Raw genomic sequence first — 14623 nt, forward strand, 5'->3', positions numbered from 1 at the left:
ATTACTGAGATGGCTTTTTTAATATTAAAATATTATTAAAAAAATATTAAAAAATATAACCATTTAAGTTAAGGTATAATCACCAAAATAGTCATTGTACTTTTCTATTTTCCTTTTTAGTCCCTTTACTCAGAAATGCTCCCGACTAGTCCCTCTACTTTTGAAAATGTACCCACTTAGTTAGAAATGCTCCCAACTAGTCCCTCTACTTTTAAAAATATGCCCATTTAGTCCCTCTAATTGGGTCATTTTTAAAAGTAGAGGGACTAGTTGGGGGCATTTCTAACTAGGTGGGCACATTTTCAAAAGTAGAGGAACTAGTCAGGAGTATTTTTGAGTAAAGGGACCAAAAAGAAAGAGAGAGAAAAGTAGATGGACCAATTAGGGTATTATACCTTTTGGTTAATCATTTAAAACTAAAAACCTAAACTGCCCCCCATCACTCCACCTACTCCGATGAATTCCACTTCCTCCGCCTTCGAAGTCAACACTACATGCACCGCTGCTCACCTGGTGGGACCTTTCCTAGCTCGGCTTCAGCTCCATCATCTTCGTCCTCAACGGCCAAGAAGCCTGTCTCCACACCGGCCCTTCCATTCCCTTCTCTTTATACACTATCACTAGCCTTTCCGCCCTTTTCTCCTCCTTTTTCTATGCAGTGTTTGCCATCCGCGCCCCCTTTCTCGCCGACGGCTACGACCTCCTTGACCACCTTACCATTGTCATCCTCATCTCCCGTTACATCATTGCTATGCTTGGCACCAACGCCACTTCCCACCTTAACTACTGTTGGTCTGAAGAATCAAAAGAAGAAAAACAGAGAAAAAAAACAGAGCAACAGAATGCTCAGACTCTTTATTCCCTTTACATATTTACATGACTCTACTACTGACATGGTGAATCTCATTCACCAAACAACATAGAGAACCAAACAAACTCTTTAACTGCTGACTTGGCTCCACTTAACATTCACATGCCATTCACTCATTGGACACAACATAATCCACTCTTTTACAAACATATAGGTAACATACCCTTACTTCAATACTGATACATTAAAGGTGATTCATTTCACAAAAGCCATAGGCCATACTCTAACAGTGAAACTTCTTCTCAAATCCTGCCTTTATCAACCAGTTTCAAACTTCAATCATCTTCAACAACTACCTCACCTCCATCATTTGCTTCGCCATCATAGCCTTCATAATGTCCATTAGCTGCGCCCATGCCAACTCTTCCTACCTCTCTCCCTTCACCCCATTCGGCCTCTTTGGCGTCTTTCCAATTCGTCTTTTTTGTTAAATAATATTTTAATATTAAAAAACCACATCAATAATTATGGATGGAAAACTAAACGGTTGTTATGTTCATAATTAAGATTTCTCAATTGAAATAATAGAAGTATCCTCAATGGTAAAATTAAAATAGAGGGAATAAAGGAGCAACTTGATCTACTTATAAGAAACAAATAAGGGTTTAAACTTAAAAATAAATAAATAACCATGTGACATTTGTATAAATATAGCAATCTATGCATATACACTAGTTAAGGCATGCATATAGTAAAGATTTTTTTTTATTCTCAAATATACAAATTTGGTGTAAGGAAAAAAAACTCTAGCACGACTTTTGTACTTAATTGTGACGATTTATTATTATCATTAATATATTCGTTATTGTGATAGGTTTAAGAACTGCTAAATTGGACATTAGATCTCTTGTTTGTCCTTCCTAGAAGAACTTCTAGGATGCATGAATGATCATTGCATTAACTATGTAAAAATGATGACGTTTTAATAAAGTAATAAGGATGATTTGCACGATATATAATCTCTAAAATGATTCTTTCCAATATGCAATGGTGTTCTTTTGGATATTCAGCAGACTTCCTAATTATTCAGATTAGATTGCAATCAATAATGTGAGAACAAATTCATAAGAAATATTGTAAAGTATGACTAATTATGTGAGAAATGAAACTTTAAATAAGATGACAAGTTTGGTTTATTGATAATAAAAGTTATTTATTGCCAACACATGGACGTTTGTCTCATCACTGTAGCTAGTGTTAATGCAAAGGTGCTCATGATCAATAATTTAGGAGCGAATTCGCTTTTCCTATTTTAAGATAAAAATGGATAAATCATGACCTATTAAATGATTGTCCACAGTCAATAAAGCTAAAAGAGGCACAAATTGACTAGTATATATGAAATGGAAATGATGTGAAATAAGTATAAGAGCTATGACATCATGTGAAATAAACAAGCATCTTCATAGTTGAATTAAATACAACAAGCTCAACAAATCATGTGAAATAAGTCAAATAAGAGCTATGACATATATAGGCAAGAACCTTTAATAAAGCATGTAGTGCAACAACAATGGTCCCGTTAGCAGGAAGGTTGTTCAAGAATCTTGAAAGTCAGGCCTAGCCCTCTTTTAAGCCATGAGGGCTTTAGATACCAGGAACCTGTGTCTGCAAAAACAAGCAACAAATCACATATTATGTGTCAAATTTCAGTGCTATGCTGCAAGCAGACCACCCAGTGAACCTGGATTATGGCAGCATATAGCTTCATGTAAGATTCCACACGTTTTAGATAGCTGTCAGAGCTTTCAATAAGGCCCTCCTTTTTGCGATAGCCAACAATTTTTAGGTAGCTATTGGACATTGAAGGTGACCAGAGAAAATAATAAAACAGATTAACATGCTTATAAAATGCAAAACTCATTTGAGTGAAGAAATTAATAATTCCAGAGAATATATTGCTAATTATAAAGCCATCTTCGTAGTTTATATGGTAGGTTTTCCATTCTCTACTTTCTTTTGTGTGAAAGAGAAAGATGGAAGATGCAATGCCATTAGCAATTTACACTATACTAACAACAACAAAACCTAAATTTCCAACAAATGTGATATGGTCATGGATTTTTACCCTCAACTTTCAGTTTGGGAAAAGAATGAAATGTAAACCTTTTGTTATAGGCATGGCCGGATTATATTTCAAACTATGCATGCTTTGGATTTTATAATTTAGCAGTTAATAGTTTTTTATTTGATTTTAATTACAATCATAACTCTTTATTTGATAATGCTTGTTTACTTATATAGGAGAATTCGTAGTTAAAGATCGAGAGGGTTGAAGATGAAGAGGATACACGAAGCTTTTTACTTTGTGTAATTAAGCCAAAAAAATATTTTATAATAAAAGTAGACAAATAGTGTAAAACTCTCTACATTTTGTTATTAATCAAAATACATTGCACTTGAGCTCATTACTTATCAATAAAAGTCAATGAAATTGAATTTAGGATACTTTTGAATGTATTGAAAGATAGGAAAATAAATTAAAATTTAAATTCAATAAATGAACAAATTTAGAGGTGGTTATAAAACCTCTTAAATATGAACATGTTTAGAAAAATAATAGTTTTAGAGGCACCACTTCTAAATATAAGAAATTGTTAGGTATAGAGGCGGTTATAACCGCCTCAAATAAAAAAATTATTAGGGAGGCGATTATAAACACCTTAAATTATTAGCTATAGAGCAGCTATAACCGCCTCTAAAACTATTGGGAAGAGATAAAAAATTATTAGGCAATTATAAGCATCTCTAAAGCGCAACTATTAGTATGATATTAGAAATTATCAGCTATAGAGATGGATATAAACGCATGTATGATATAAGAAATTATTAGCTATAGAGGCTGTTATAACTGCCTCTAAAGCTATTGGTAAAGGATAAAGAATTATTAGACAGTTATAACCACCTCTAAAGCGCAAGGGATAAGAAATTATAACATTATTAAAAAAAAAATACCCAACGGTAGCTATAAAGGCAATTAAAACCGCCTCTATAGGACTAGTAAACTACCTGATGGGTATACCTGTACCCGGTCAAAGAGGGTACCCTCTTTGACCGGGTATGATACGGGTATTACCCGTTATTTTTTTGAGCCGGTATGGGTCGTGTAAGGGTATGCCCCTATATACCCTACCCATACCCTTAGCCGTTGAAGAGGGTATTGGTTTTACCCGTACCCATACCAGTTGAAGAAAGTATTAGTTTTCCCCGTACCCTTACCCTCATATATATATATATATAATTTTATATTAAGATAAACATTTACCCATAATTTACCCAAAATTCATTTTCATTGTGATTAATTTGAAAACAATACCTTAAATTTTCTCTTAATATATTATTTTGAATTTTATTTAATTTTTATATTTATATTTAATATAGTATAATATTTTTTTGGTATAAATATAAGAATCATAATTAAAATAAAAAAATTAAACATTATAAAACAAATATAAAAATAATGTTATAATAATTTATTCTATAAATTATAAAAACATCATTAAAAAATAAGATACTAATAAAAAATCAATTTTTTATGAGAATTACTTATAATATTTTTTATATTCAAAATCTCACTAGATATTTATAAAATATGAAACTATATAGAATAGAAATAGTAGATATATGAAAATTTTAAAACAAAAAGCAAGATAGTTAAATATAAACAAAAAAAATGTAAAGTTACAATTGAATTCTAAATAGATGCCAATGAAAATTAACAAATTTGTTATCTTGTATAAATTAATTTGTTATGTATAACTTTTATGTGATTATATAATTTAAGATAAACAAATATATATCAACTTGTAATTTTGAATTTATGTACATGGGTTTCAACATTGTATTATTATTATTATTATTATTTAATTCAATAATTTGAACAACGGATAAACGAGTACCTTGCTAGTAAGGGTAAGGGTATGATTTTATCCCGGAAGGTACGGCCATTGCCGGATTTAGGGGGGCAAGGGGTGCTCAAGCACCCCTTACCCCATTAAATATATTCATAATTATATTTTATATATATATATATAATTAAAATGTTAATCATTATAAATTCATATGGAAGATGCTACTCTTTATTTTAAAAAATTCTACCTCATATTATTTAAAATAAATTAAATAAAAATAATAAAATTACTATATTAAATAAATTTGATGTTGAGTAATAATAAATAATATAGCTAGCCAAACATAAATCATCAAATATTTTTATTTTTAAATTTTATATATATATAGATTTTTTAATTGAACTTATCAACACATAATTATCAATATTTAAGATATTAATATAAAATAAAAATAAAATTTAAAAAAATGCAATTACTATAGCAAAATCTCTAAAACAAAAAAACATTGCAAATCTCATGGATTGGTGAGTTTTTTCTCTTTAATCAATTATCTCCAAGATTATGTTTTATTTTCATTATAGGGATTTAACATTTTTTTCCTGTTTGTTTGATATCTAATTTAATTTTTTAAATTTATGTGTGATTATTTGTTGTGTAAAAATATTTATATTTGTTGAATGATCGTTAAATATTTGTTAAATATTTGTTTCATTATGAAAATTATTGTGAAAAAATGTTATATATTTGTTATTAATTGTTATGAAAATTTTAATTATTCATTAGATTATTTGTTGAATAATTGTTGTATTTAATAATTGACTTATATATGAATTTGTTTAAAATTATTTTTTAATTACATTATTTGTTAATTTAGTGCTTAACTAGTTGAGTTAATCCCTAATTATATAGATATGATAGCAATTTTACACATAAACCAATTTTTTTAGATGGATATATATTTTATATTTTTAAAATATTAATTATTATAATCTCGAGTTTGAATTAATAGAATTATTTAAAATTAAAAAAAATAATTTAAATTCAGTACCCCCTTAATTTTAGTTTTGGTTCCGCCCCTGGGTACGGGTACGGGTATGAGATAAGTGTGACAGGACGGGCAAAGATTTTGACATACTCTATTCATACCCTACCCGTTGCCATCCCTAGGTGGAGGCTTCTTTTCCCAATGCAAACAGTATCCTCCAACTTTTTTCTTTTCTACTTATAAGCTACACATACTCAAAAATGAATATATGAAATTTTAATTATAGTCATGAGCTACTCTCGATCATACCCTACCCGTTGTCATCCCATGTGGAGGCTTCTTTTCCCAATACAAACAGTATCCTCCAACTTTTTTCTTTTCTGCTCATGACCTACACACACTCAAAAATGAATATATGAAATTTTAATTATAGTCATTAGTCATTACTCAAGGAAGCGTTTTGAAGTTAAATATATATCTGCTCAATTCTCTTTAGCCAAATATTTTGAATAATAATAAGGAAAAAATTTCCGGATCTTAATAATGTTTCGCATTTAAATTTGATAGTGTTTTCATATTTAATTTTTTATCTCCAACCGCTACTTATTTTAATGATAAATTCAGAGCTATGTGCCTTTTATATTTTTTTATTTTAATGATAAATATTTTTTATCTGTTTTGAAGGAATTCAATCATAACTTAGAAATGTGGATTTTGGTTTAACTCCCTTTTTTTTTTAAGTTTGTGCTGAGAATCTTGAGATAATGAGCCAACCCAGCCATATATAGCCGACGCTTTCTTGTTGTTTGGAGAGAAAGCCACCAACCCAACAAAGATTGATGATGGTACTCTATTTATATTATGATTAATATCGAGGGTGTTTCTAAAAAGAAAAAAAGGAAAAAAAAAATACAAAACTTCAAAGGCCATCCCAATACCAAGAAGAGTCTCACCTTCGCAGGCTCATTTGCCTAGTCTTGGTGCTCGACCCCGTTTGGCCAGCGACATCGATAACCCACTCCTTTAAAGATGAGCAAATGAGATCCCCTCCAAAAACTTGGCTGAGTTTAACTCGCTCTTTCTCTTTTTTTTGGTTTTTTATTTTTAGACTAGTCTACTGCGGCACTGACCGACCTATGTATTTTTTTCTTCTCTTTGTTCTTCTCTTTTCTATGTTATATTTTGTTTCTTTTTTTTTTAATGAAGTGTGATTTATTCAATTTTTTTAAAAAAAAAACCCAATAGTTATGGATGATAACATTTGATTTTCAAGGGTGTTGCCACTAACTTACAAAATTTCAAGGCATTTTTGCAGAATATTTCAATAATTCTGAATAATAATATTTAATTGTTTTAGTGTGTTCCTACAAAGTTAGAGGTACAAGAAAATTTTAATGAAAACCAATAGTTTTGGATACTAATAGTTAGTTTTGCTAAGGTATTTCTGAGAAAGTGCAAATCCTAGCAGTTTTTTAGAAAACACCCTATACCTAATCAAAATTATTATGAGAGAACTTCCATTAAACTACAAGGCCCCATGTGACTTTTTCAGAGAGGCCCCATATGTTTCAATAATTATATATATTTTTTAGGGAGTTCCAGTAAAAAGTACAAATCCATGACACTATTTCGGAAGCACCCTCTACTTTCACGTGTTTGTTTTGAGGGTTTTTGAGTTACATGTAACTTGAGTTACTGGGGTTTTCTAAAAATCCAGGTGTTTGGTTCACGAGATTTCAAAAACGATGTAACTCGTATTACATCCGATGAGGGATTTGGTTTTACGTCCAAATGGGCGTAAAACCAAATCCCTTATCTTTCAGATTTCTTCGAAATCGATAACTTGTGACGTATTTGTGACCAAATTAAAGAAAAAAACAAATATGATTAAATATTTATGAATATTTTTTTGTGGAGTGAAAAATTATAAAAATTTAATAATAAATTTAATAATTACTTTGATAATTAATTTAATAATATAATTAAGAGTTAAAATGATCAAGCGATAATTAAAATCATTAATAACATGCTAAAAATATATGAAAAGTTCAAAATACTTTTTTTATTGGGTTAAAAATTAAATTTAAAAAATATTAAATATAATAAAATAAATAAATAAATATACTAATAAATTTAATAAATAATTTAATATTAAAATTAATAATTAAATTTATTAATACAGTACTTAAAATCATTCAAATATTTATAATGTAAAAAAATTTCTAATTTTAAATTTATAAATATCTTTTATCAAATACAAAATCCTATAATACGATGACATCTCAATCAAATACTGGGATTTGATCGAGACTGTATTATAAAAATCCATGGATTTTTCGATTACGTTAGAACTGAAATCCTATTCTGATTCTGTATGACTCGAACCAAACGCCCCCGAAATCACAAAAGCTCATATGAGCTCAGAAAATAAAACCAATTATATTATGAGAAAATAATTTTGTAATAATTATTTAATGTTAAAATGGTATTTTAAAAGTAGCTTTTTGGTTAAAAACTTAAATATGACAAAAGAATTAGTGAACCAATCTTACGGCTTTTGTATATATATATATATATATATATATTTGATAAAATGAAAGAGTCACTTGCAAATGTGTGCATTATAAAAAATTAATTGATCATCTGCATACCGAAATTATTTTTGACACTACTATTTTTCACATATCTCAACTCCTCAAAGGATTTATTACATAAGTTTATTAATTATTGAAATATGATTTGTCAATTTAATTTATAAAGGTAAAGCAATCCATGCAAAACATAAACGCCACTAAATCCTAAATCTTAAAAGACATAATATGCAGCCAAGAATTAATGCAAACACATGGATAATATTCTTCATCACATCATCATCATCATTTTCTTCTTCTTCTTCTTCTTCTTCTTCTTCTTCTTCTTCTTCTTCTTCTTCTTCTTCTTCTTCATCACCATATATCTTCCTCTTGAGTTTCTTGTTTTGTTTGCAGTAGTAGTACTTGTTCTTCCCCTTACTGAGATTGAGATGCCGCGGCTTGTGCTAACGATTTCCCTAGAGCTACTGCCCCTTGTCCTATTTCGTTTGCTGCTGTTTGCATACCTTCTTTGCGTGCATTTTTTCTTTGCTGCGATTGATGGAATATGCTAATCAACGAGGCAACGAAGGCAAAGTCTATGTTTGAACTGATAGTCATCCTGAATGCATAGTTCGCCAGTCTCACCTTCACCACCTTATCATGCTGGCTCATCTACACTCATTTCCATTAAAATTTTTAACAAATTATATAAATAAATATTCACCCAATTGTATGCACCTGTGTGTGTATATATATATATGTAATACCTTAGCTATTGCAGCACTTGGATTTTGCTTATGAAACACTTTGATTGATCTCTTGCTGAATTCTCCTGTGATCTTGAAATCCCATTCTACTTCCTCAGTGTTAGCAGTAAGAAGCACGTCCCACTCTGTATGAATCATGAGAATTGAATTCTTTTTTACTGTAAATAAGTGATTGTTTTCATCCGTGCTATCTCCTCGGAATACTTGCCAACCTTTATGAAGACTCCACTTCTATAAAGCGCAACATATACATATATATATTATAAACTCTTTAGATTGGACGAATATATGCATAATAGAGATTTAAAGAAAAAGAAATGCATGCAAGCAACCTTTTTTATAATGGAAAGAAGGGGGAGCCCAGTGGCTGCATCCAATATGAACCACTTCTTCTTGATAGCAATATCACTAGAAAGCCAGAAGAGGGCTTTGCCATGAAGGTCAGTGATTACAAACTCCTTGTACTTCACTCCGTTGATCGTTGTACTGAAAGCCAATTCCATCGGCTCAGGCTTGCAGTATTCTTCTCCGACGATGATGCTGTTTTTCATCTCTGGAGAGAGTTGGCTTATGGGTTGTAGAACCGGGAAATTAATGGTGATGATATACTGGTGAAATAGTGATGATCATGAATGAAGGTATTTGTGGTTATTTATAGGCCATGGAAAATAGACTTTTCTTGATGCAAAAACCAAGTTGAGAACCGTGCTCATCCTTGTTGACTGGACAGTCAGAGGTCTCTCTCTCTCTCTCTCTCTCTCTCTCTCTCTCTCTCTCTCTCTCTCTCTAGGTTATTAATAAATATCAAACTTGTTTTTACAAATTAATTAATACCAATAGTTTAAAACACAATAATTTTTTAAAAAAAGTATTTATAAAAATTTATTATTTGATCTATTATTATATATAAGATAAATGAAATATTATATAAATAATAAATTTAATTATGATAAATAAAGTAGAAGATAAATTCTTTTGTGGTATATAGACACATACATATAAATTTATATTTAGAATAATAAATTCTATTGTAATATATAACCCGGCCCCTTGTTATATATTTAGAAAAATCATTTAATAAAATAAAATAAATAAAAATATAAACATAAAAACCACTCCTTTTTAATTGTTATTTACTAAATTATTATGTATGTTAAATATTTTGAAATTTTAATAATATTTTAAATTTTTTTAATTATAATAATATTATAATTTTTTCTAATTTTTTTACAATTTCATAATATTTTAATATTATTTTAATGTTATTAAATGTCATGTCAGCTACCGAAAAAATTGGTAAATATTAGGTGGGTGGATTGACTTATTTTCTGAAACAGATAATAGGAGATTTTCTCCATATATAAAAAACAGGAACTGTGGGCTAGCCCAATGGTAACTACTCGTGGTAGTGATTGAGAGATCTTGAGTTCAAATCTCTCATAGTACAATTCATGTTCAGGGTCTCCACTCCAGAATTGCATGATGGGGGGTATATCCTTAGGAGGTACCGTAACTGGTGCACTTTTGTACCTATTTATCCTTCACTTTGTCACTTGTCAATTTCTTCGAAAAAAATAGTTGTACTCTGTTTTTTTCTTAATGCATTTGTGATTTATAAACTTTTTCAAAAACAAATAAAAAATAATAAAGGAATTCCTTTATTATCTTTTTTTAGAAAAAGGCACAAATTTATAAGTTTTAAATTGTTCTAAGAAATGTTCCTCTGTCAATGGAACATAATGTCGATAGTGGGGCTTTTGTATATAGTTGACGATTAACATGTACATAAACTATTTCCTCAAAATCTGATTAAGTTTAACTCTAGCAAATATGTTTGTTATGTAAAACTTTATACCTCCCCCGAATGGCCATCGTGTATTTTAGTTCTATCCCATTGGTGACCAATATACAAAATGTTTTTTTTACTTTTTTGTTGTAGTACATTAATTCCAATGCTTTTTACTCAATAAGCAGATCACTTAGTGTAATTTCATTCATCTATGAAAATTTGACACTCGTCTTAGGCCTTTTTACCAATATATATGCTCATGAGCAACATAATTTTTATGTTAGTAATTGCTGAATATTCAAATCTATATTTCATGTGATTTTGATATTACATCAGGATATTAGAAGAAGAGTTCAAGTTCATGTGAATTTCTTATATGATACCATTTTCAGATTTTTTTTGTCAAAAATTCTTGCATAAAAACCATTTTATTTTCTGTTTTGTGGTCCTTATTTATGGTTCAATATTTATCTATATCTCAATATCAGGTGGTCCTTATTTATGGTTCAATATTTATCTATATCTCAATGTCAGGCAGCCCTAGAAAGATATAATAAAATGAAAGGAAATGCTCCAGAAAGGCTGGTTTCAGGTTATGATGATTTCACAATAATATTGTGGGAATCTTCTGTAAGCAAGCATCCAAAAGCCAAGATAACTGGTCATCAACAGGTAATTAAAATTTTGTATGCTTTTAAAATTTTGTAAACAAAACCTTTCATTCAATGAATGCTTTTACAGAGGACACATATTCTTCACATGACACATTCTACCTTCTTTTTGATCATGCATTAATTACCAGGAGGACACATATTCTTGGCCTCTTGAGAAAAATCGTATTTTTACTATTAAATCATTCTACAATTTTTTAATTGATGGAGGACTTCGCAGTCAGCTTTATTCTCATTTTTGGAAACTCAAATCTCCAAGCAAAGTAACTTTATTCTGTTTGTTGGTCAGGGAAAACAAAATTCTTACTCTTGAAAATTTATTCAAAAAAGACTGTAATCCAAACGCCACTGACACATGCATTCTATGTCACAATAACTCAGAAACAGTGGAACACCTCTTCCTAGAGTATAAATTCTCTTAGCGTATTTGGTCCTTTTTCAGACAAATCCTTGATATTGATTCCTCTCCACCCATAGTTTCCAATATCTGGTCCAATTGGATACCCTCTTTAACTTCTTCTTTTAGGAATATGTGGGATCTTTATTCTAGAGCCATCATCTGGACTATTTGGTTGGAACGAAACAATCGCATCTTTAATCATAATTGTTCACCTGTCTTCTCTATAATCTACAAGTCTGCTAATATGCTGCTCTCTTGGCTTTCAACAGATACCGAGTTTTATCAGCAGGAAACTTCAGAGGCCTCCCAGAGAATCAAGCGCTCCCTCAACTTCCGGAGCACCAGACATACAGATCATATCGGTGATTCGGCGCACATTATTGATCCGGAGTAGTTCTTCTCTATTTGCTGCTAGGCAGGCCTGTCTCCTAACGATAGCCTTCACCAGTCCAGCCTATTACCTTATCGTTGTTGCTCTTCTCTTCTTTTATGTTGTTCTGTTCGTTGTTCTCCTCATCTCTGGTGAGGATTTCAGACCGTTGTTATTTCTAGCTCTTCTTGTTATTTCAAAAAGGCTGTATTTCCCGTACTATTCTTATTTTAATAAATTTGTGGTTTATCCACTTTATTCAAAAAAAAATGAATGCTTTTACAAAACCTTTTGTAAAGAAAACCTTTCATTCACATGGTTGATGCTTTTAAAATATTTTATTTTCCAGAGTGACAATGAATGCTTTTGTTTGAGGTATGCTTATTGTATTAGCTTTGAGTATTTCCTTTTTAGTATATTCTCTGTTGTTGTTATATTTGTGAAATGCATTCTTATGCTATTAACAATCATTGTGGCCACCATACATTATTCATATTTAGGAGTGTAATGTTCAGAGAAGGAAATGACTCAGTCATGGTTAGATAATACAAAGTTTTCCACTGCATCAACTTCAACATCTGGTTCTTGACAAAGAAACAGAATAATTTTCTTATCACCTATAAGGGTTTTACTTATTCATATCACAAACAAATAGCAATTGGTTGTATTTGTTTGCTCTAATGAAATCTGTATTTGTATTTTCAAAGGATGCTGATTCTGAGAAAGACCTAGGGGAAGCTTTTAAGGTTTTTGCCAAAGAGCAAAATGGTTTAATTTCTGCTGATGCGGTAAATCAATTGCTTATTCTTTCATTAATGACGTTGAGAAACTTATATTTGCATGCACCTCCTACGCATTGGTTTAATTGCAGTGAAGCACTTGAAATTAGTCAGTTACATACTCTTTTGCTGAATTTTTTCTCTCATAAGCCATAATGCTCAAAGTCAAACATGGTTAAATTGGTGCAACAAAAACACAAATAAAACTATTTTGCTCCCATATCATCAATAAAAGATCTCTTATTCTTAATTTCTCAATTCGCCCATCATTGTAGGGATGTTAGGGAATTCCACTAATCAAAATTTCAAAATTCATCATACTTTCAATGGCAAACAAGTGAATATAAAATAAGGTAGTCATGCATTTTAGATATCAGCCATTTGTCTAATGGGACAAAGGGTTTGTTTGATGTAACAGTTTGTAGTAAGGCGCTATAAAAATTAGCCAAATCTCAGTGTTGTCTCATTTAAGGATTATTTTAATAACTGAGAAAAAGTTTTGCACTTAGCTATCTTAAACAATAATTTTGTTTTCCATAATCCCATAAACTTTATGTTCACTAGTTTATGCTTGCCACCATTATTAGAATATCAACCACTATGCATAGTATGGATTTTGTAATTTAGCAATTTAATAGAATTTTCTATTTACTTTTTAATTACAATTATAGCTCTTTATTTGATAATTTTTGTTTATTTATGTAGGAAAATCTCATGTTCAAAGATCGAAAGGGTTGAAGATTAAGAGGATACGGAAGCTTTTTACTTTTATGTAATTAAGCAAAAATATTTTATAATAAAAGTAGATAATAATGTAAAACTCTTCACATTTTGTTATTAATCAAAAATACATTGTACATGAGCTCATTACATGTCAATAAAAGTCAATAAAAATTGAATTTAGGATAATGTATTGAAAGATTCATGTTTTTCGACTACTAGAGAGGTTAAATAAATTTATTTATTTTTAGAAAAATAAATTAAAAATTTAATTTACATTAATGAACAATCTTTAGAGGTGATTTATAACCACCTCTAAAATATGAACATATATAGAAAAATAATAATTTTTGAGGGGTTATAAACACTCTAAAACTATTAAGTAGGATAAAAATTTATTACCATAGAGACGGTTATAACTAGAGGAATAAGAAATTATTAGCGCGGTTATAACTAGAGGAATAAAAAAATTATTAACTATAGAGGCGGTTATAATTATCTCTAAAACTATTAACTATTAAAGAGGAAAAAGAAAATTATTAGTTGTAGATCGCTATATAGATTATCTGGCGGTTATAACCGCTTTTAAAATCGAGGAATAAAAATTGATTAACTATAGAGGCTATGTAAACGCGCCTCTATAAGACTGAAAACCACATCTAAAATATTCTTTTATTGTAGTGGAATAAATTGCGAGTATTTTAACAATAAGAAGGTATTAATCAGAGTATTATAATATATATATATATATTAATTATAAATATTATTATTTAAAAATACAACATGTCTAACTAACTAATGGGATATATGTTGGGCCCAAGATCACCAGCAATAGAAAGAATTAAAA

The 14623-nt window shown here is 29.9% G+C and overlaps 1 protein-coding gene across 1 annotated transcript; it reads right to left on the reverse strand.

The window, feature by feature from the left end:
- Positions 1-8480: 8480 nt before the first annotated feature.
- Positions 8481-9672, reverse strand: LOC120268878 (protein LURP-one-related 15-like). Its single transcript, XM_039276138.1, has 3 exons — positions 9380-9672; positions 9048-9278; positions 8481-8952 (listed from the first exon to the last, which is right to left on the reverse strand). The coding sequence occupies exons 1-3, from the start codon at positions 9596-9598 to the stop codon at positions 8716-8718; spliced, it is 687 nt and encodes a 228-aa protein (XP_039132072.1). The 5' UTR covers positions 9599-9672; the 3' UTR covers positions 8481-8715.
- Between the last annotated feature and the right edge of the window lie 4951 nt (positions 9673-14623).

This window comes from Dioscorea cayenensis, chromosome 9 (assembly GCF_009730915.1).
Source record: "Dioscorea cayenensis subsp. rotundata cultivar TDr96_F1 chromosome 9, TDr96_F1_v2_PseudoChromosome.rev07_lg8_w22 25.fasta, whole genome shotgun sequence".
Lineage (NCBI taxonomy): Eukaryota > Viridiplantae > Streptophyta > Magnoliopsida > Dioscoreales > Dioscoreaceae > Dioscorea > Dioscorea cayenensis.